Source organism: Catharus ustulatus, chromosome Z (genome assembly GCF_009819885.2).
Source record: "Catharus ustulatus isolate bCatUst1 chromosome Z, bCatUst1.pri.v2, whole genome shotgun sequence".
NCBI classification, from domain to species: domain Eukaryota; kingdom Metazoa; phylum Chordata; class Aves; order Passeriformes; family Turdidae; genus Catharus; species Catharus ustulatus.
In genome coordinates this window covers 23,297,861-23,322,338 of record NC_046262.2, presented here as the reverse complement: position 1 = coordinate 23,322,338, position 24,478 = coordinate 23,297,861, and the positions used below count along the sequence as shown (strand labels likewise).

At 38.1% G+C, this 24,478-nt stretch overlaps 1 protein-coding gene across 1 annotated transcript in view; it reads right to left on the bottom strand.

Annotated features, from left to right (window-relative positions):
- ARSB (arylsulfatase B) overlaps positions 1-24,478 on the bottom strand; it is a 69,308-nt gene that overhangs the window by 26,427 nt on the left and 18,403 nt on the right. Inside the window, exons 5-6 of the mRNA XM_033086083.2 lie at positions 11,678-11,921; positions 3,059-3,129 (exon numbers count right to left, since the gene is read on the bottom strand). Coding sequence (XP_032941974.1) covers positions 3,059-3,129; positions 11,678-11,921 — 315 coding nt within the window. The remainder of the gene's footprint in view (positions 1-3,058; positions 3,130-11,677; positions 11,922-24,478) is intronic.

The following is a 24,478-nucleotide window of genomic DNA, read 5'->3' as shown; positions in this document are numbered from 1 at the left end:
TCAAAATACTGCCCATGTGTGTCAGACCACAGGAAAGGTTTATATTTGAATGAAGGAAGTCTGCCTTCTGAGAGAGAAGATGATTTACTAGAAGTAGTCAGTGAAATGAGACCTGAGCATTTTTTGCTAAAATGGAACTGCAGGTGAACTATTTTACAGTGTTTTCCCTCTTGTGTTCTTTACTCTTAACAATAGGAGAAGTGCAGTACTTGATTCAAATCGACTGTAGGGCTGCAGTGTTTGCCACTGGACGTAAGGTCCTGAAAAATGTAAGCAGATGCTGATCAGATCTGCTGGCATAACCCTGACTGGTGTCCAGAGATCAGAAACTGGCGCTTAGTCTGAGAAGTTGAAAAGTTACTTGCTGTTACCCCACAAAAACACACAGCCCAAGGTCAGTTCTAACAGACCACAGCAGCAGAGATGCTGCTAGCTGTGTAATCAAAACTTAAAGTTCTGTTGAATACTTGGCTGTAACAGTTGACTTGTTGCTGAAGTAATTAATGTCTTTTGCACAAATTCTTCCCTGAAGGAGTGCTTATTTTGGTGTAAAAAAATCTGAACAGGACAAAGCTCAGTTTTGCTGTTTCAGTTTAAAAACTCTATTAATTACATAAGACATCTCATCATTCAATCTACTAAATATATATATATTTAATCAGTTTTTTCCTGATAGAGATGAAAATAAATGCATCCATTAAATAAAAATATATTATGGTGAAAGAATGTATACATTATAGGCAAAACCACTCAAGAGTTCAGGAACACTGAACTTGCACTAAGTGCAGGTAAAATAGTAACTTAATGCTCTACATGTGCCCAACCTCAACAGCACTGTCGTCTCACCTGACTAACCATAGCAATTTGAAAAGTCCTTTTTTGTTTACACTTAACAGAATCTTAATATTTAATTGCCTATTTGCTGTTTTACAGTACTCTGCAAACCCAAAGATTTGGCTAATCTTTCCTTCCAGTTATTTTTTCACTTTCTAATTCAAATTTCTATAAAAAAGAAAGCTTTAGTATAATAGGAATACTTCATCTGACACCAGATGATGTAGGTGATGTGATTTTTCAAAGTAGACTAGGAGAAGAACAAAATGTGCATAAAGAAGGTAAAAGCTTATACAGGAGTTTAGAAAGAAATCAACAAAACCTGCAGACATGTATTTTAGCACCGGAGGCAAAAGAGTACTCCAATGTCAAAACAGATAGGACACAGAAACAATAAACAGTCAAGGAAAGACCAAGACTCTAGAATGACAAAGCTTATAATCTTGGTGATAAGAAGAGTGTATGGACAGTTTAAGATGCTTTAAAAAAAAAAAAAAAAAAAAAAGGAAACCAACAAAACATGAAGAGAACCATGATTGCTGAAAATCTGAAACTGCTTGTATATTCCAAGTTTTGTGTCTTACATAATAAAGCAGTATAATTTTTCTAGATATTAATTGTAAACTTATCACTCAGTTTCAATAAATGAAAGACAGTAAGCAAAAATCAGCTGAGTTACATACATATACAATTACTCTTAATAACTCAGGCTGCCAAATACAAATTTTTATCCTTATATGACAAGGTATAATTTCACTAGGAGGCACAAAGTAATTTGCCAAAAGAATAGGCCTTTGCTGAGAAGAGACAGGGAATCTCCACATGGTGCATAAGAATGGGCTGGTGAAGAGTTCAGTTTTTGTTTTGAATTACTGCAGTTTTGAAAGGCACATAAAAACAACGTAAATTTACAGCTTGCATATAACTTCCTCTGTTCATGATGCTTAAAAACCACATCTTATCCAGCATAGGAGTTGCACCTACTGCAGCTTCTGACCCCCAGCCCCACTTCTTGCCCACATTTCACACAATATACACAACTAAGGACACACTGTATGTAGCAAACAATGAACGATAATGGCATGGCATCATGGAAGCAGTTTGGGGCCATGTTTCCTAAGAGCCCAGGTTCCTGAAAACCTCCTTTGTTTGTCCCTCTTCTGCTTGCTCCAGGAATTTGTCTACTCATACAGCTCAATCACAGGTCAATCCCACCAGGAAAAGATGGTCTCCAAAGAAGGCCTGGGAATACCTCACCAGGGCATAACATTGTACAGGAATGCTATGACTCACTGAGCATTTTTTGAAGGGAAATTGGAGTACCTTAATTCAATCAGTATGTAGGAATTATCTGCAGGCAGTGCTGCTCAGTCAGCATTAGATAGGCACAATGTTGCTCCTTCTCAAAATAGACCACAGAACCAGATGTGCATTGCAAAAGGCCCAAATCTCACCCATTTCCATCCAGCTATTGCAGCACAACGTGTATTTGTCTTGCAGGCAACAGATCACTGTCCCCATTGCACTACTTTTTCTCTGCCTGGCTTTACTTCTTTATATAATGAAATACAGAAATGCCATAAAAACGTAGAAGGGACCTGTTCCAATGTTCTGTATGAAAAAAAAGTCTGCCTGAAAAGCTTGTAGTCCTTAGCAAACTAGTAATGTTGAATCACAAAACAGATGGTGCTTAAAAAGAGCTATAGAATTATCAAACTTCAGCTCCAATTCATGTCATTGAGGCTTCAAAGATCCAACCCACATGATTATGGAACAAAAGGAATCACACAGCTTGGAACTTCTCAGCTCCTCACAAACTCAAGCTTTCCACTTGCACGCTCATATTATACAGTTGTATCAAGATGCATTATGGCGAGAGTTTGTTTGGAACTCTGAAAGAGTGGGTTTGGAAAGGGTTGCTGGCAGTGTGCCTCACTGTGCATCTCAGGCACACAGCTGCTCCTCAGTTTTTCCATATCCCAAAGTACTTAATTCATTACTCAGCAGTGTTTCAGAGATCTCTGAAATAGGAAGCCCATATTGACCACGCTGAAATACTTACACCATCCAGAGGATGATCTTTCCATAATTTAAAGCTACTTAATTAAAAGTAAAAGGCATCCTACTGAATTTTGCTTCACCTGCAAGGAAATACTTCACTTATGGAAGCCAATAAGTGCTCAGAAGATAAACTGTACATTTAATAAATCATGAGCATACTCACATGGGAAGTCATCCACAAACATGGGGTCTATGTTATGTAGCAGTTCCACTCTGGGAGAAGGTCTTCCTTCACTAAGAGAGATTTCAAAAGGAAATGTTAATTACCTTCTACAGCTCATGAGGATTCTGCATCCTTTATTTTGAGGTTTTTTGTCATCTTAATAGAGAGTGAGCTCCTAACTTAAAATTGATTACTATCAGCTTTAATATGAATGTTCCTTTCCAGCTGAGCAGCAACAACTTTTGTCTCTACAAGTTTTCCCTAACTTCAATGGTGTTTATTTAGATTATTCTTAAGTTCACAGAGTACAGAATTGGCCCTACCTAAGCAGAATTTTACAACAATCAATTTCTAGAGTCAAATTTCACAGCATAAGTTGGCATAGCACTTGCTGTACTCTCTGCATACCTGAACAAGTCCTGGAAGCTTTATGGCTGGGTGCCTCAAAAAAAACCACAGACATTGCTATCCCAGCAAAAACAAAAAACAAAACAAAACAAACAAAAAAAATCAAAAACAAAAACAAAAAACCCCACCTTTGATTTCTAATTGAGGTCACAAGGATTATTTACATACTTATTATTTACATACTTAGAATCTTATTATGTTAAAAAAGAAAATTATCCCTCATTTTCTAGCCATTCAGTACACAGAGATGGTGGGGAATAAGTCACTGAACTTACCCATAAATTTTCTTAGCTAAGTAAATCCCAGACCTAAAAAACTGAATAAATTAAATTTACACCTTATAAAGGGCAACAGGAATAGGAAGACATAATTAGAAAGAACATTGGCTACATGAAGACACAACAATTATTCATTATTTGACAGTGAACCTAAATACATCCTTTCAGGAATTTCCAAATAATTTAAATTGTTTTTTCTTTCATTAAGGAGCTTACCATAAGACACAAAAATTCAACCAGGGTCCCTAAGCTTCTTGAAATTAAGAATAAAATCTCAGGTAACATAAACCTCAGTGGAGACATAAAAAATTACAGTTAATATATAGAATATATAATTAAACAATATTTACTTGTAATTTAAAATTTTCAGTAACAAACAAAATAATATGTTTCTGTTACATTTCTAAAACCATTTCTGGATGATACATTCTGAGTCAGTACAGAACTAACAAGAAGAACTAAAAGATTAAATGTGTTCAGGTAATATGGTATTGTAATTAAAACAGAGGAATTTCATTAATTAAGCTACAGTGTTAGTAGTTCAATGTACAGAAACTGCCACAAAACTCTTTTTTCCAAAATGTGAGTGAAAGATTAATTCCCCCATCCCCAGTGCCTATAGTGGTCACACTCTTAATTAAAGAATGGTTGGCCTTATTTAAACAAATTTTATCTTAGATTAAATAAACTCTGTCTCTATGTGCTCCATGGTCAGCTGTGTTCAAGTGTGCCTTTTACCATCTGTTCATAGGTAACAGTAACAAGAACCAGTTAGCAAAAGTTAAACTAGGATTCAAATTTATAGCTTGTGATTGACTGTGCAATAACTGCCTGGGAAGGTTTTCTTTCAACTTCTGAGCTGTATCTACATTTTCCAGAATATTTTAAAAGAAGGAAACCAGAGTTATGCTAAATAACCCAGTATCTTCCACCAGATTCAAAGACAGAAGAATTAAGTAACTCACTCCTATTTACTTCTCATCTTTACAGATTCAATATTCATACAGTGCCACCCAGTATTCACACAGTGCTGAGTGACTAGCAAGGCAGGGAGGGGATTCTGCCCCTCTGCTCTGCTCTGCTGAGACCCCACCTGCAGTGCTGCACCCAGCTCTAGGGTCCCAGCACAGGGATGATATGGACCTGCTGCAGGGAGTCCAGAGGAGAGACACCAAGAAGATCAGAGGATTGGACCACCTCTCTTTTAGGACAGGCTCAGAGCTGGGTTTGTTCAGCCTGGAGAACAGAAGGCTCTGGGTAGCCTTTACATACTGGGCAGTACTTAATGGGGGTCTACAAGAATGATGGGGACAATAGGGCCTGTTGTGACATGACAAGTGGTGATAGTTTTAAACTAAAATACAATAGATTCAGACTAGATTTAAAGAAGTTTTTTACAGTGGCAGCAGTGAAGAACTGGGACAGGTTGCCCAGAGAGGTACATGATCCATCCCTGAAAACATTCAAGGTCAGGGGAACAGGGCTTAGAGAAACCTAATCTAGTTGAAGATGTCCCTAAGACATGAGGGTTGGCCTAGATGACATTTAAAGGTCCCTTTCAACCAGCCTATTCTATGATTCCATACAAGTCTATGATTACACCAAGTGTATTCACAGTGTTCAAGCAGACTGAAGGTAACTTTCCATTTAAATTTTAACATGGACAGTGGATATTACATACTAAACATGGCTATTTACATTGCAGCTCATAGAACACAAAAAAAATAAAGATTATACTTGTAGTAATGTAAGTTTTTCATACACCTATTATTATTGAATCCATTTTTGTTCTCGGATAGAATACTGTTGTTAGTAACTTGGATCTGATGCGTATGTAATCATGAGATACACTTCCTGAAGCTTATGGCATCACTGCATTAAGCTCCATAGAGCTATTACATGGTACAGCACTGCTTTTCATTTTGAGTGCTACTCCAGTAATTCTTGCTGTACAGAGCATGGATGTTCATAACCAGTACACATCACAAAACAATAGCCAAAGAATTTGGCACTGTATTGAAAAAACCACCTGTCTCACAGCAAAAGACATCAGGAAAACAGAAACAGCATTCTGGGGACAGCAAATGGGAAACTCACGGCAGTAACAGAGATCTGTTTCCCTGAAGTGTTTTAACTCTGCCCTCCTTCTCATTTACAAAACTTCACAGAGACACAGACTCAACTACAGATTCACCATCGCAGATGTTCTGCAAGGCTATTTTGCAACAGGAACACAGTCTAGCCAGGAGAGCTACAATAACAAAGCAATAATATTCTCTAGGGAAACCTGCCTTTGTATTTTAGTATCTGCATATGTAACCATATCTTACAACACTCTAATTTTAGAATACTTAATTTTAGACTTCAATATCCTAATAGGTCATCCCTCCCTCTAAAGGTAAGGAACTTTTTATATTGCCTGGTTATTATTCTACACTGTCAGATGGTAGAATAATTAAGATGTGTCTTAATTATTTAATTAAGCGGCTAAAAGCTGCTGTTTTTTGAAAACAGTCCTCTATGTAAGAATAGTTTAAAGAAAGCATGTGGCCTAACTTCAGTGTTGGTATGAGAATCAGCTAGTTTATTGTTCTGATTTGCAAAGTTCTTAAAACATACAGAAAGCCCTTTTATTCCTTAGTGAGCACAAACAAAGATCTACACACAATCTTTCACTTTTGTGGTTGCTAAACAGCCAGAAGGTGTCCTTGGAAAGGAATCCAAGGTTTTTCAGGGTAAGTATGTTTGTCTTGCACAAAAACATTCCCAGTGTCACCAAGCAAAATCTGCCCCTTTATAACCTTGTCGTATTTCTCTGGGTCTTATTTTTGATGCTTTCCTAAAATTATTATATTTCAGATATGCTGAAAATAAACATACTTTCAGCTTTAGACTGCACTCTTTTCTGTGTTAATTTATATCACAACAATGAAATTTTCTTAAAACAGGTGCTTGATTCCTAAAACAAATGTACCCATTCAGTACAGAATTCAAGTTGATCTTACTTCATTTACTACACCAACATTAAAAAAATATAAAATGAAACTTGCCCGACAAAATATCTAAGTAAAACTTTAAAATCTATGCTTAATAATAATAAATAGTTATTTGCATTGTATTTTATCCTGAATCTCTCAGTGCCTATCATGTTCATGTGGTCTACCATATGGACCACATGCTTCATGTGGTCTACCATTCCATTTTTCTGTTAATGCAAAATAAAATACCTTCTCTGAGCATGGACACACTAGATATGCAGTGCTGAAAATCAAGATGTACCAAAAAATGTATCAACCAAAGAAAAACTATTTTGCCAAGTGTTTTTATTTCAATAGAAGAATAAGCATCTGGAGAACAGATGTTTCTAAAAATGCAACTGCCTTTTGTGATACTTGCTTGGAAATAGGCAGTACAATTTAGACTCCTTGACCGCTTGCATTTTAGTATCATTATTGCTATTCTCAACTGCTATTTTTGCAAAATATATCAGTGATATTATCACTTTATTTTAAGAAATAATTTGTAATATGTACATGGTTTTAGAGTTATGTTGTAGTCTTACCCATAAGGATCAAAGACAAGAGAAAAGGGAAATCTACTTTGATTTATTGTTTATTTATGAACCTTTATAAAATGTAGATACCTGTGACTGGAAAGATGTGATACTTATCCAAAAATGGGTTGACACAGTGATGCTACGCTAAGTTACTTTCAAAAAAAAGCTAAAGATATCAAAGAGAAAGTAAAATTTCATTTCAAAGGTATTTGGAGGAAAATAAAAATGACATAGCAGTGGTTTAATTACAGGCTGCAAAAAAATTTTGCATAGAAAAATAGTTCAAGATGGGTATGGATGGAGAAAGACTGGTAAAAATCTAGATATACCACGCAGGATATATCACACAGAATCACAAGGCTGGAAGACTCCTTCAGGATCATCGAGTCCAACCCATGCCCTAACACCTCAACTAAACCTGAGTGCCACATCCATTTTTTTAAACACATCCAGGGATGGTGACTCCACCACCTCCCCAGGCAGACCATTCCAGTACTTTTTCCTAATATCCAACCTGTATTTCTGGTGCAGTTTGAGACTGTGTCCTCTCGTTCTGTTGTTTGCTGCCTGGAGAAAGAGACCAACTTTCACCTAGAGAGTTATAAGGTCACCCCTGAGTCTCCTTTTCTCCACGCTAAACAACCCCAGCTCCCTCACAGGGCTTGTGTTCCAAGCCCCTCGCCGGCCTGGTTGTGCTCCTCTGGACATGTTCATCTGTGTGTGGAGACAGCATCATGAACACAAGAGCAGGGAATGAGCTCTTGTACAGCTCACATCAATGACAACCCAGACTAGCACGTCAGCAAAGCTCCAGCACATCAAGGCCAGTTTCACTGCACAGAGACATCTGGAGACAAAGCAGTGATGGCCTGCAGGGACTCACAGAGGTGGTGCAAGACACAGATGCATCATCAAAAGGACAAAAACAGGCTTAACCAGAACCTGTGCACAGTTACCAACCAAAGAAGAGCAGAGAAGAAACTTGAAGGACTTCACACCTGGCATCCCAGGACTTGGCACCACAGCAACAGATGCTGGGCCCATTATGTGTTCACAAACATCATGGTGTCAGGATGCCAGGTGGAAGGCTTGAAATCCTCTGCCCCTGTGTCTGGCTGGGCAGACTTCCTAGACACACCTCTGGGTGAGAAAGACTGTCAGGCTGAGAAAGTGTGAGCAAAACCTGATCTGTTTCAAGTTGTATTTTAAATAAAATCACATCCCTCTTTTATTAAGTCTTTCATTGATACAGTAATGGGTCAACAGACAGATTTGGAAAAGAGCAGACAAGCTTTTGAGTTTAAATCCCTGACAAAGAGCTTTTAAATACCATGCAAATTTTTTACCTAAGAGTTCAAACAGTGAGAACACAAACATTGTGCTTCCTCAGTTCCATGCACTGTATGACAGGAACTTACAACAGAGTATAGCTAACCAGAAAGAATGCAAAAGAAGGTATTTTTGTCTACAAGATGTATGCTCCTGAACATGATCTTTTCCTGCTATTTTCCTGCTATTTCCTCCTAACCATTAAATGTCTTTTGGTTTATCAGGCCAGAATTAAGTAGAAGAAAGGGAGTATGAAAGGAGCACTTGGCTATATATGTGACTTTCAGCACTTCTTAATAGTACAAGAACTTAGTATTTATTGGTGTCATGTTAATGTAATTTCTAATTTGGACTACCAGTCATTTAAGCCATGACAGAAAATTCATCTTGGTCTAGAATTTCAGAATCTATACTCAGCATTTAAAAATTTACGGTTAATTTCTGTGTATTGTATACATATTCATATTTGTATAGTATATTTCATTTATACATAGTTATTTTCAGTAGTATAGGATTTATTAAAAATTATTACATTATATTATTATATTTTATATTATTACATAACCATCATATTAAGAACTCATTTTTAAATATTTCTAAATCTATTTCAGATATTACTGAAATAGATTCAATATTTTTTTACTTCTGCACCACCCCATATATTCTTTTGAATATCGAAATCAAGGTTACAAATTTATGATCTTTTTCCTTTTGATTAAACACATATGAATCAGCAAGCTCAGGACTAAAGTGTTTCCCCCCACTGCCAAAGAAAAATCATAAGAAGTTTATGCATCTATTTGTATTAGACTGTGTTGGAAAAAAAATAGATGTAACACAGATTAATTTTCTTTTTTTTCAAATGACTTAGAACCTTAGCAAGTTATAATTTCACTTACTCTGAGCCATTTGGTCCCAAAGAAACAACATATTTGAACTTTCCATCAGATATCACCAAAAGGGCAAAGTGCCTTCACTGTTTGCAATCCAATATTCAAGTGACCTTTTGAATTATGGTCATGAAATTTAATGCACTCATTTATTCTGATTACATGGGAAAATCATGTGAAATTTGACATTTTGGCTGCAAGGTCAACCAAGGACAAGCCTAACATTTAGGAAACCTGACTTGTTACCTGTCCAGACAGAGGGCCTCTTTTTGGCACACCCAAAAACACCGGTAGTAATTCCCTTCACAAAGACAGAAATGCAAATGTCAGCAGCGTGGTGGCACAGCTGTATCTGTCCTTCCCAACAACTCTCCTGCTGAAGTAACCTCATCTGAGAAGATCAATCCATTGCAAAAATACATGGTTGAAACTGAATCTGAAGTAGGCAGGAATTCTAATGGTAGCTGGAAGAAAAGTCTATGGTTTAGGTGTACCCCGGATCTTGTAGATGCTAAGTTTCCCCACAGGAACACTTTCAAGTAAAATACTTTACTTCTTCTGGCTGGACAGAAGTCTCCATTCCTTCCTGGCAGTTAATGATCCCTGGCCTCTTTTTTACATATCGTTATCTTCTTCCACTTGGAAGAGAGCCATACAGTACACGTGGGCACAAGGCCATGAGCTTCCTGTAAATTCCAGCTACTACAGAAAACCACCCCTTAGCTCTTCAGAAACACAGGCAGCACTAAGAATTAAATCAAGCTTACCAGCTTCAAACAGGTAATGCTAGACGTATAAACAAAACAATTCCAAACTCAAGACGTGGGGTTGAGTTCTGGGAAGGTGTAGGGGGTTTTGCTTTTTGTTTTTCACTCCAAGATCCATATAGATGGATCCATGGACGGGTACATGGGTTCAAATCTGCCTACTCTAACTCTGGATTTCTCATCCCAGTCCCTAACCCAGATAGCACTCCTGCTCATGCTTGTTTAGGAATTGCTTTTAACTCTTGCAATTCACATTCCAGGATACTAAGATCTGCAAAATAAAAAAGAGGACAAAAGGCAGTAACACATAAAATATGGTAGCGTCTACCCGCTATTAAAACAGAACAAAGGCTACCGAAAGAAACAGAACACTAATCCTCAACTGAAAAGCATGTAGGAAATAGAGCTGTTAGTCCTTTTATTCTGCTTTAGCAGTATTGAACTTTTCATTCTATATTATTCTTATGTGAATTAAAACTATATTCAAAGACCTACTAAAATAAATATAACTTCTACAGGGGTAGAGAACAGGATTTAGCCCTATCAATGAATACATTACATGCAGCACAGAAAAGGAAGAAAGAAAGGAATTTAAACCACACAGGTTTTGCTAAACTAAAGGTTGGTCACAGAACTTTCAAATTCTACAGAAACTAAGGTTACTTTGTAATCTTTTTTACTGGAATAAAAGAACCTTGAAATAACCAGGCTGGAGCTATGCTGCTTCTTTTTTCCATCTGAGCATGTCTGCATTGTGCTTTTGAGTATTTCAGCTTGCTTGAATCAGTCACAACATCATGACCTTCAGGAACCAGGTCAGGTGTACTTTTGTACTTGATCTCAAATGCTTTTCAAGGTACTGGACAGCACGACAGGGGTTACACTGTGAGCCAGCCTGACAAGTCCTGTACTGAGCTAACAACCCATCAAAGTGGAATCTGTGTTCAGTGAGTGTAATGTCTGCACAGATTTCCCACATGTCCAATTTCAGATGCACACTGCAGAAACACCTGACTGAACTCTGTACAGAGCAGGGTCTGGTCCATAAAATTTACTAACTTATACTCCATGCTGTGCAAAATCAGTTAACATACTTCAGGATCACAGAATGTTCTTGAAGAAGTATAATGTGCTTGTGAGCTGTTATGTTCATACTGAGAAATTCAAAATACCAGGTTAAAGCTGTATGAAGGCTTTGCATCTGCAGCCAGGACTAATTTGTAGCCTGGATAATTCTCTCATAGATAGCACAATTAACTGCATTTATACCTTCCCTTTTTTATGGGAAAGGAACAGGTAATATTTCCCTCCCTGTTCCAGTTCTGTTTTCTGGGCTGATTAAATTCTTCTCATACTAGAATGATGACTTGGTGATTTGACATGAAAGTTACCTGATAGTGTTCCAAACATCAAAGCCATCCAAAGGCTTAGTGCCATTGGTATGTCCTCCAGCAAGGTGCACCAGTGTTGGCAGCCAGTCAGAGATATGGATGAGTTCATGACTTTCTACACCTTTTTGTTTCAGTAAAGGACTTGCAACAAAGCCTACGCCTCTCACTCCTCCTTCCCAGAGTGTCCATTTTCTCCCTCTCAGTGGCCAGTTGTTCCCCCCTGCTAAAGTTTGTCCTCCGTTATCTGAAAAACAAATAAACAAAAAGAATTCTTGGTAAGAAAGAAACAGAACAATCCTTCCCACAACATCTATTCATCCAGTTGAAAAAATATTTTCACAATATAGGTGCGTCAGTCACGCGAGCACTTGCATACTGCTGTCAGGTGTCCATTTAATGTCAAATATTCCGGGCCAAGTAACAAACATACAGTAATTTCACGAATACAAGCTGCACCAATTTGACTAAGATTTTGCTCCTAAACCGGAAATGCGGCTAATACACAGGAGCGGCTAATATGTGAATAATTTTCTGACATTTACAACCTCAGAAGTGCCAGCCACAGTGACGAGCCGAGTTGCTGCGAAGTCGGCATTTTGCAATTTTTACAAATCGCTACTCTGTTGCACCGCAGGTGGAGCCTGGCTGCCTGCAGGCAGCACGGGGGGCGGGGAAAGAGGAGGGAGAGGTCTTTCCTTCCCTCCTCTGCCACAGCCCGGGGAAGAGACGGGGGGGCCCCGCGCCGCCATTGCCGCGGCCCAGGGAGGAGAGGCGGGACCAGGGCCGCCCCTGCCGCGGCCCAGGGAGGAGGGGAGGGACCCGGGCTGCCACTGCCATGGCTCTGGGAGGCGGCGGGGCACCTGCACCGCCATTGCCGCGGCCCGGGGAGGAGCGGGGGGACCCGGACCACCACTGCCGCGGCTCTGGGAGGCGGCGGGGGACCCGGGCCGCCCCTGCCGCGGCCCGAGGAGGCGAGGGGGGACCCGGGCCGCCACTGCCGTGGCTCTGGGAGGCAGCGGGGCACCTGCACCGCCATTGCCGTGGCCCGGGAAGGAGCAGGGGGACCCGGACCACCACTGCCGTGGCTCTGGGAGGCGGCAGGGGACTCCGTCCCTGCCTGCCACCACAGGGCAGCGCCAGGCCGTGGTGACCGATCCCAGTGGCCCCGCCGAGCGGCAGCGCCGGGCTGGACTACCTGGCCCCGTCAGCAGCCCCTAGCGGGCCGAGCCTGCACAGCCCGAGCTGAGCCAGTAAACCCCGCCCTGCCACCGTTCTGTTACTATTTGGCAACTTTGTTGCACGCAGGTCCTCGCTGCGAACGACAGAGCGGCTTATACTCGGGTGTGGTTTATTTATGTACAAAAACCGAAATACTTGCCAACACCCAGAGATGCGGCTTATACTCAGTGGGGCTTGTATTCGTGAATTTACTGTATGTTACATTTTAACACCTACTAATTACATCAATGAAAAGTTATCACTAGGCAGAAATTATACCATACTAGAAGACAGTAATTTAGAAAGCCTGTGCAAAGAATGATTCCTGACCATGATTCAAAACACCATTTAGGTATTCAAAGGCTTCAGAACCAAAGACTTTAAAAATTTAGTTTTAACTAATTTAAAGACCACAAGAAGAGTTGCTATCAATGCCACTCAGAATACACTGATTTCAAAACCAATAAACACTTAAAATGGAAACCTGTTACTCCGGTCTCAGGATAATACTCGCACACCTAGTTTAAAAGCAGATTTTTTTCCAGATTTTTAGACAGCCTAAGTGATATACAAGGTGAGAAAGAAACAGGATTTCCTTTTCCTCGGGCAGAATGAGACAGCCCTAATAAAATTAATTTAAACCAGTTAACATAACTGAAGTGATTCAGAAATTGAATTTATTTGGTCAGAATAACACATAAGATGGTTACAGAAAAAGCTGAATCACCACGGCTATAGAAATATCTATGTGAATAAGAGATGGGTCATGGAATGCTTTTCTTTTTAACTCTCTCTGACCAAGCTTCCATGCTTAGGATAAAAACCATATTCTTGAAGTTAACAGCAATCATTCTTTGAATTTACTTTCAGTGCTGTTATAAAGTCGTTCTTCTTCAAACCTACTGTAATGTTCTCAGAGGAGTCATTGCTGGCAATTCTGTAAGGCATAATTTTCTTCCATTTTAATGAGGTTAAAATAATTTCAAATTGCTTAACTGACATTCATTTTAATTTGACAGGTTCATATTGTATTTTCTGATTTAAAAAATATTAATTTGAGGGAAGAAACAAGAAGTCCAACACCTTACAGAACTTTACTGTAACCAGAACAAAATCTCTCTGGTTGACAAGGGTTCAAGAAAAATTTGGACATACTCTTGGGCACATGGTGTGATCCTGGGGGATAGTCCTGTGCAGGGCCAGGAGTTGGACTCAGTGGTCTCTATGGGTCCCTTCCAAACCCATTTCAACTCAGCCTATTCTGTAATTCTACATTTAATTAGGGATCAATGCAAACTCCCACATCTTTCTACTGCACACAGGAGACCACTTTTGTTCTACAAAGGAATAAATCATGTATCTGTAAAGACTTTGAAAGGTAGAAGCCAAAGTTAAATTAAGCACTTGGTAAAAATAGAATTATTTGAAGAGTTAAATGTCCTGTGGCCCCACTAGCTTCCAGTTGGGTTGTCCATGTTCCTGCATTTTTGGATTAAAAAGAATTAATCAATAGTGCTACCATTATTTCAACAATGTTGAGCTCTGAGAGCTGAGAACTTATAGTGGTTGCTGGTTACAACTAAAATTTTAAAATTTATGTCAAACCACACCAACCAGTTTCAACAATTCCTTCAATTCATAACGTAAACAGGAATTCCTGTCAGAGATACTCATGGGACAGAGTTTTCACTTGTTTTTAAACTTTGGTAGCCTTAGAATAAAAGGCATCTCATCTACACCATATTAGAGCACAGTTTGGACATGCAGAGGGATCAGAACTTAAATATGTTACATCACAGACGACTCACTGTCCATATCAGTTTAATAGCAGCGCACGAGGGTTTCCTAATTCCTGATTATCAGCAACAAGGTAGCAAGGAAATTACAGAAGGAGGTGGTATTTCTGAAGAATAGTGAGAGAGAAGTGTGCACTTCTCAGTTACAGTCAAAGCTTTATGCTATTAACGTTTTCCTTACTTCTGTAAAAACATTCGCATTCTGCCAGTTTCACTACACATTAACCTTCCTCATACAAGGAGTCTATCTAACATACATCCCAAAAAAACTTGTATCTTGTATCAACATTGAGAACAGTACATCAAGTTTAAAAGAACAGGGGGAAAAAAATGTTTTGATAGCTGATCTGATATGCAAATGAAAAAAATCTGACATACGAAACAAGAGTCACCCCTCTCATTTGACTTCTCATTCACACATTGCTAGAACATTATTTTTTTCCTTCCTCAGGAATTTATGTTCAAGGGGTGCTTCCTGTGCAACTTCTTGAATGAGTTATCAAGAAAGTGTTGAAGGAGGGAAAAGGATGGTTTCTGTTTTGATTATCAAGGTTTGCTACCTTTCTAGGAAGGCAGAATGTAACTGATGCGTCATTATCAGCTTGCACATAAGTAAGCAACACCTTCCACGCAGACTGAAAAGTTACTGAGGACTTCAAATACCTACAATTTTTTAAAGAGGTTACAAAACAATGAAAGACCCTAATGGGATCCATATCAATCAAATATTAAGCTAACCACTAAATAATAAAGGCAGAGAGGGAATAAACAAGAAGCCACTGATTGCATGGAGTATGGACCTGATAGAAAGTCCACTCAGGACTGTAATTACTGTTCTGGTCCTGGTTTTGCCTCCAGGAGTATGTCTGGATAGCAAGAGACAAGATGGGCACCAGCTGTGTATGCGTGTGTTCAGGTACATTTCCTCTAAATCAAGAGCTGTGGATGTATATATTGATGCTAAAAGCTTGCATGGGTTCAGAAAGCCACTGAAGAAGTTAAAGTAGAAAAAAGTATATCATTCCTATATGAAAACACATCACCTCAGCCGCAGGAGTTTCTTCAGCCACAAACTACTGAAGATTTCACAAAAGTTTCCTGGACATGTGCCACCAAAAATTGCTATAGTGAGGGGGTGCCTGGCTTGACAGATCCTCCATCTGTGGAAGCACAACCATTTGCATTTTCTCCCAAATAAGTTATTCCTTACTAATTCCTTATGCTATTTTACTCAAGTATCTCGAACATGCAACAAATTCCAAAGTCCATGTGGAAACTCACCATAGTTTCAAACACACACTTAAAATACATTTAGGTGTGAGACAAATGGAAACGTTGTTCCTTCATGTACTACATTGGCTTCACATCCAATTCTAAATCCATTCCAAAATAGTATTTTCTGAACTATTTATCACACATTTTTGTAACACTTCTCTCCATGACCTATCCTATGTCAAGTCTCCAGAGCAAAGCTTTTGGAACCAAGCTACTGATACCTCATGGCCCTGATTTGCAAGATTGCTTAGTATTAAAGTTTCAGCCTTGCTATTTCAGCTGAAAACACAAGCCTCCCCCAGGCATGATATTTCATTATCTCTTTGCTGGAGACAAGCATCAAATATTATTTTCATTAAAAATACTGAAATAGTGTGGAAAATGTAGTGAGCACATGTTTCTTATCTGTAAGAATCATTTTTGCAATTACATCTACATAATTTAGACTACAGCAGTACCTACTACACACTAGGGGTATTAATCACAAAACTAAGCAACTCTTGTCCCTAAAGAAAGGATGAAAGGGGAGAGAATAAGGCTGTATCTAGAAATTATGCTACTTGGCATAAACATTATCTAACCAATTCACGCAGCTTTGTTTGCTTTCTTGAATGGAAGCAACACACATTTTTAAATTCCTTGCTTGGTTTGGCTTGCTTTGAGAGATGTTTAGCTACCATAATTTCTCAGAGCATTAATCACTCTCATTATGTATTATTTTTAGGAGAGGGGTACCTAGATGCTTTATTTCCATTCCCAAGGAATTTTCTTCTACAAGTTGAAATGTGTGGCAACAAAGGAGAATATGGGGAAGAGACAGTCTCACCAATACAAGAATGGGCTGAAACAGAATTTGTAGTTAGATGCCACGAGCAACAATGGAAACATGCATAGCACATATATGCTGAGTAAATGACAAAACAAGAGAATACAGGAGACCAATGGAAGCATTCTGTCTACTTTAAAAGGTAGTTTCCATCAAAGTTGAATCAACACCAGCCTAGACAGAACAACCTGAAACAATGAAAATTTGTCACAAAGTACCTCCATCCCAAAACAATTTGAGTGAAAATAGAACATATTTTCAACACAGAAAATCAGAGAATATAACCTATTCTTTAAATGCAGGTCATTTCCTTTCAAACTACTGTGGTTCTCTTATTAAAAATAAAGCAGAGGAAGGGTTATTTTTAAAAATATACTTAATAAAAACCTTCCAACATAAGAAAAATAGATGAAAAGTAAAACTTGTGTTTCTTGAATATACAATACAACTTTAAAAATTAAGGCAAATGTTCTTCTCACAAACATCTGCTTTTGTAATTAGTATTCATTGTCATATACACAAGAAAGACTTTAATTTGCTAAATCTGTGATTTCTAAACTCTAAGAGATGTTTTGCAGGAGTTTTTAAGGACTCAATAAACAAAATTAAACAGAGAGGCCCTTCTGTTTCTCCCAAATACTTCTCTGAAGAGTTGCCAGCTGCCAAACATTCTGACTAGCACAGTGTACATATACAGTGATGTGGGTTGTATGTAACTAGTAAGCAGTTTAATGACTAAGAGTTCTTTAAAGAAGAGATGGACAATAAAAAACAACAATGAAGCAATTCCGAGAGCAATAACTAGTGAAGCATGCATTCAAGACTTTGGATACATTCACTTTCTTACAAAATTACCTGGAACTCAAGCAACAGTCTGCTTAGCACTATGAAGATAACCACTGGAAATAAATGTTGACAACTGTGGGGAAAGCCTCATTTGGGATTTGTACCTCACTAGACAGTAGAAAACCAAGAAAAGGTAAAATTGTTGATTTAAGAACAAACTCTGACAAATGTCATTCCCAGGGTGCGTTCATTGCCAAGAAAAATTCACAGCAGTTACTGAACTCAGGGCAAGATTAGTAGCATTAATAGATTTGTTAAAACTTAAAGTATTAGAGATCATATCTCTGAGAAACTCAGTTTAGACTGATCAATGGGCTTGAAAGCTATTTTTAGGAAAAGAAATTAAATGGAAACAAGTACTGTAATACTGTGCAAATCCAGCTCTCTAATAAAGCAAGCTTAATCTCCCCCAGTTGTTCGCAAAAAAAAAAAAAAAAAATCCATTATTGTCTATGCAGTGGAATGAAAAACTTTTTAAAATAGCAATAAAGAGACCTTTACATTTTATTATTTGGATAGTGGGCAAAACACTATAATAAGAGTTTCCAAAGACCACCTAAGTACACTACAGGCAACATCCTAGCTTTTCCACCATGTGGACCAAGCAACTTCCTCCTGTGACTTCTACTGCCTGCACATGCTATCTTAGCAGCTTTTGATCACAGCCCTGCATCACATTAATGCGTCACATTAATGGTTTAGAACAGCGGTACTATTTTCTCTGCAAATAGGCCAGAAATTAGTTTTCATTTAAAGATATCACTTGCTGGGTTTTTTGTCAAGTCTTAGATAGGGCTTAGGTGTGTCGATTAAAAATGGTAAATAGTACATTAGAACTTTGTTTTTCCCAAAAGCAACAATGTGTGTTCTTGTACAGCTACCCATTTTGTTCAAACAGACCAGGCCTTGTTTCAATTACACTACAGAAAAGTGAATTCTATTTTTCTTCCTTACAGAGCATACTTTTTTGTATCCCTTGTGACCACTCAGGTTGCTGCACTCTTCTTTCAGCCACAACTGAGCTACACCCCACAGTCCCATTGACATGCCTGGTAAATTGTTCTAGACAAGCTCTTCCGAGAGGGCTTCCTGGAATTTCTCCAAAGATTCATCCAGGACTGTATTTGGTGCTGTTATTAAGCAGTTTTCCCTCCAGCATTTCTCTTCAGTTTGCCTTTTCTTAGTTCAAGTAATACAGTATTACCTACAAGTCTCCTTACAAGGGGAAAAAAAAAATCATTCATGCTGACTACTGGAGTTAGATAGTACTTCACAAACATACTCATCATTTACATAAACTGTCTTTAACTTCTATTTATTCCACACCTTCCATTCTTCTGAGATTATAAGTGTGTTTAAGTTTGTGATATGTATTATACAGCCTTGATTGCAGTATCAGAACTGCAATTTTAAGTATATATCCTAATAATCTTAATTCTTAAAGTAAGTTTAACAATGATTTTTGGCATTTGTTAAACAAGGAGTGATATGGAAAATCTTTATGATAATAACTTTAGAAAATACAATAGTAATTCATTAATTTGTACAAGAAAAATAACAATCATAAGGAAAAAAAGTTCTCTTTCAGCACAGCAATTCAATAGGGTATTTCTGAATTGTTTTTCTCTGTATACCTCAAAGTATAAATTCTGAATAAATAAATTTTAGCAATAAGTTACAGAAGATCAAAAGTGCTTGATATCACACATAAACTCACACACAAAATTAAACATGTTAAATGTTTTATGTTAATAAGGTTTACAAATGTAAATACTTTTGGATACCTATATTAGTTTCTTAAAATAGCTATCCAAAAGTTTAATACATCTGTATGTATATAACTGATATACCTGCGGAGCAAGAAATAACCAACCAACATTTAGGAGTTGATTGATGAGGAACCAGTCAAAAAAAAAAAAAAAAAACCACAAACAAACAAAACAAAACAAAACAAAACAAAACAACAAAAAAGATAAATCAAGTGCCATGAAGTGCTGTGTGGTAAGAAAATCTTTGACTATGAAAACATTTTTCTGTTCTATTCAGAACACAAATAAATAATTTGAAATAATAAATCTGCAAGAGCAAAGAAAGAAGAAAACTTTAAGTATTTAGGATTATATAAATACAATTAGATATCATTAATCAATTCAGTATTTGTTTATCATGTACTTATGATAACTTTGACCTACCATTAGAGTCTTTAAAGACCTAGTTTAACATTTCTAGCTACCAATGCCCAGGTCTCCTTTTTCCTGAACACAGTTACAAAACACTTGCCAAATAGTCCTTATGTACCTACAGTACTTTTCAAATCCAACCTTGGCATGCCCCAGCTCTTTTTATTATTTTCCACCTGTATTTTGACTCCTAGATTTTTAAAAATAAGTATCTCTGAAGCTGCAATAGAAAACTCCAATGCTCTTTGATTTCTCCTCAAGGGCCCCTGCAGTAAGCTGATCTAGCACACATCTGTTTGATACGTAAACCATGCCAAGCTCTGTTTGAAAACTTTGTCTAAAACTACACAATATTTAAAAGTGAGTACAGACCAAAAGAAAAAAATAGCTTCAGTTTATTTTATAATGCAGGGTATTTCAATATGTTATCAAATTAAAGCATCTTCAAAATAAGGAGAAAAAGCCTTTTAAGTTTCTGCTACTCCTGAACTAAAGGCTGCTAACATCCTAAAGCCATCAACTCCATGTAACCTAGCATGAAATACATGCATAAAAAGTTTGAAGGGGAACTGTGGTTAATAGTAACTCCCCATTCCAGTTTCTTGCTTCTGATTAATACATAAATACCTTTGTGAAGATAAGAGTGAAACTAAAGTGGTTTCTCTTTGCTAAACAGAATAGAATCCCTCCTATATGCTCCCTCATTGCATTTAAAACAAGTAACTGTTGTAACTCAGATGAATGTTTAGTTTCCAAGTGTATCCCCCATCCCTCCCTACCAAACACAAGAGCTATGTCCTTATAATAAACGGAGGACAGGATAGGGCTGACATGACTAAAAGTATGCTGTGAAGCACTGAATTTTACACATTAAATTTTCTAAGTGCAGAGTCTGTCCAATAGCTGGCAGGACTTAGGTGTTTTTATTCAGTAGAAGCATCCAAAAGTTTATTTTGAATACATTTGTGTTTCTTCCTCTGCTTCTGGAAGTAGTGTGACTCTCTTAAAGCCTAGTGCTATTATCAAAATAATATTATGGATCTAATTAGGAGGCATATTTATAGCAGCTTTTGGAAGAAAAAAAAAGCATGAAGTAGGGCTGCTGTTACTGTGCTTACAGATATTCTTTATAAGCAGCAACCAGCCAAAACCACACCTCTAGATGTATGGAAAGATCTGACCTCCGACCTGCTACATTGGTATTTTAGGCTGTAAGGTTAGAAAAGAGGATGCTATTCCAACTGTGAAGACAGGAGCTGGTGTATAACCAGTTTTACATTTACGGCTGATCTGAGCCACATACAAGAAAAGAAGTCACAGAATTCTGATGAAGCTGAGGCGCACATGGCCCACAAGGATAACCTTAGGGGAGCATTATTTCACTTTCCTCCAGTCATTTGAAGCAGGGGGAGAAGAAATTACAACTTTGACCAACCTTTCTGTTTTCTTTTTGAAAGAAAAAAAAAAAAAAAAGAAAAACAACCCAAAACCCCACTTCCAGGGATACGAAGCTGCCAAAACTTAGAATTAAAATGCAAACAGCAGAGACCTAATCTAATACACAGGCATTAAGCCTCAGGGTTCTTACCAGAACCCATATTTTCCATCCCAATATCCTGTACCCCTTTTTTCTTGGAGTTTGTTTGAGAGGAAGCTGCTCTGATTGCTTTCTGTCACTCCTCTGGCACACAATAAACAGAGCAATCTGGAGTTAATTTAAGCAGTTTAGCACATCAGGATACAGCTGGGAAAGGTTTTGGGAGAAAGGCTGGGGAGGAAGAACAGGGCTGCACACAGTCCAACCCAGCCTGTACACAGGAAGGTGGTGCAGATGAGCACCTTCCAACACAACTGCCTGCAGACCCGGAAAACTGCCCCATGGTGAAACTCTCCAATCAGCCAGGAACAGCGGAAACCTCAGTGCCAGGAATTTAGAAGTACATTCCTAAAAGCAGGAGTGGCAGGGCCACTGCTTCATGTAAGGAGTATTACAGCTGATCCTTGGTCATCCAGCAGTAACCCAACCCCTTCTGTGAGTCTACCACTTTTACATTTCACCCTCTATAAGCCAGATGTCTTTTTTTCTTCTTAAGTTTAGACACATGCATTGGTTTTACACTGTGCAAATGATGACTTGATTCCGGCCATTGGAGAGATTTACATCTGTTTTTTACATCACTTTTGTTTGAGTTCTGAATCTCTTGGGGCCCTAGCCATACCCAGAATATATTGACAGAGTTCATTACTAGAAAGAAACACATACCTGCTGGCAAAAAAATATAAAAATGAAACAAAAGTCTTTAGTTATTACTTACCACAGGGGACATTTTTAAAAAGTGCAGCATGCACCTTAGGAAGAAGCATGTGTCCATAAGCTAATTCTCACACCGAGCACATAAACCACAAAAACTGAAACTTTCTACTCCAAATAGTGAAGAAAACAACATTCTTTATAACACTGCTCCTACAGAGGGGATGAAAAAGGCTAATGTGATCAGTTGTAACTGTTTTGCTTGCTGTGGGCTGTATTATTCTCCGAAAGATTATGATGAAAAGAAACAGGTAAGTTAATTGAACAAGGTGGAAATGCAACATCGAGCATTGTCTAAGGCTCTCCCAACAGCCACCTCAGCTTTTGCTAAATGTAACCAAGAAAACAGGAGAGGAAAGGGTTTATTTTATAAGTTAAGATGGTAATAGAGAAACACAAGTAATGGAGAGTAATTAAAGTTTAAATAAATAACATCTGTTCCCTCCAATGATCTAAGTAGTGTTTTTAACCAGTTTTCATAAATCCATTCTTCAGCAGGGAAATGGCAGGCAACCTATTTGCTAAATTAGTGTTTCAGAACATGTTTTGCTTGCTATTCCTTTCTTTAGCATCTTTGCTTGGTTACAAGTAACAATGGCTGAATAATATACTGCTGAATCTTAAAACCAGGATGTTAAGCTGGACAAAAATGAACTTGTGTTCTCCAAAAACCAGAAAAAACCTAGCATTTACAGTTGTGCCTAATACTCTCCTCCATTTTGTCATGTCAATGCTGCATTCAAGAGAGTGACAAGAAGGAACACTTAAATTCAAAATTTTTAACTTATTAATGCTTATTTTATTCCAACTTCCTCTTTAATTACTCCCATGTTTGAATCTCTGCAATCTGCCTGCACCATGCTCATTCAGTAAGGTCACCAGCAATTTCCTCTTGGCAAACTCCAACCTTTCTCCAATATCATCATCCTTGAACTTTCTGCCACTTTGATCATATTTCCTGAATCCTGAAGTTGTGAAATCTCTCCTCTTGGCAACATCTAGCTGTACAGACCACATTCAGTCCCCAAAACACTACAACTCTGAGAGATTTTTAAGGGAAGTTGTTCATATGCACAACAGAAACATCTCTAGACTTCAAACGAATAGTCAAATTGCATATTTTGCTCTTTGTGGCCATTATAATTTTAATGGGTTTGCTCCTAATGATAATTTCCTAGAATATTTACCCTGGAAATTCTATTCATTACAGGGTGGTTTTTTTTCCTTTTCCATTCCTGAAAGTAGGAAAGAAAAAGAAAAATCCAAAATGCACTAACAGATTGCTCAAAGACAGTTCTTCATTATAAACAGAGCCTCATCCCTGGATGGTCAAATGATTCATAATACACCCATACTTCAGAAATAGGCTAATCCTACCATTTTCAGAGGACATCTTGCCTTCTTCTCTCTGCAAATTTCTTACCTAATGCAGTGATATTAAAGCCATAAAGCACACCTTCTTTTTCATTCAATCTACACTTGCCAAATCAATTTCTTCACTATCGCTTAACATGCCATCAACAGTTACAATTTATCTCATTTATACCAGTGACCAAACCACCCACATGATCCTTCCTCAGACTGCTTAGTCCAACCCTGTATTGAGAATTATTAAGTCATAGGGGTAGGTCACTGCAAGCAAAGGGTGACTACAAGTGATGACAGCATCTCAAGTCGTGAGCTCCCCTAATCTCCACATTTACAGTTGCAATTTTATCTTCCTCACAAAGGACTTCTGCCTTCATGAGCAACCACTACCTGAACTAGTGAGTTCAGGTGTTTTACTAAATCCTAACTTCAGATTTCTCTTGGGATTATGGAATAAGTGACCCATTAAATTAGGCAAGGTCTTCAGGTCCATGTTTTCCCAAAGCCTATCTCCTCATTTGCCTTAGGCTGCAGGAAGGCTCTGACTGAACTAATTTAAAGAATAGAGGTAATTAAAACCTCAGATCACACAAGAGGTCAACAATCCCTAAGAAAGGCTGGTATAATGGCAAGTATGCTTACTTTTCACACAGTTTTGTCAAAATTATCTAGATTAATAAATCAAAACCACTGTAGCTGTTTAAAATGTTCAAGCTACCCAAGGTCACTTGGAGAGAATTACAGGAAGCCACATGCAGGCCCTGAGCAGCTGAGAGACCTCAGGGACAATTGCCTGTGAAAGGATGCACCTAGGCAGAAAAGGCCCCTAACCTTAGCTCCACACATCAGCATCACTGTCTACACAGATTTTCTTCCACCTGAGACATGCATTTTTCCCTTTAGGTTTCTTTTTTGGACCACTTTTTGTTGTTGTTGCTGTTGTTATGGTGGTTGTTTTTGCCATTGTATTCTTTGTGGTAC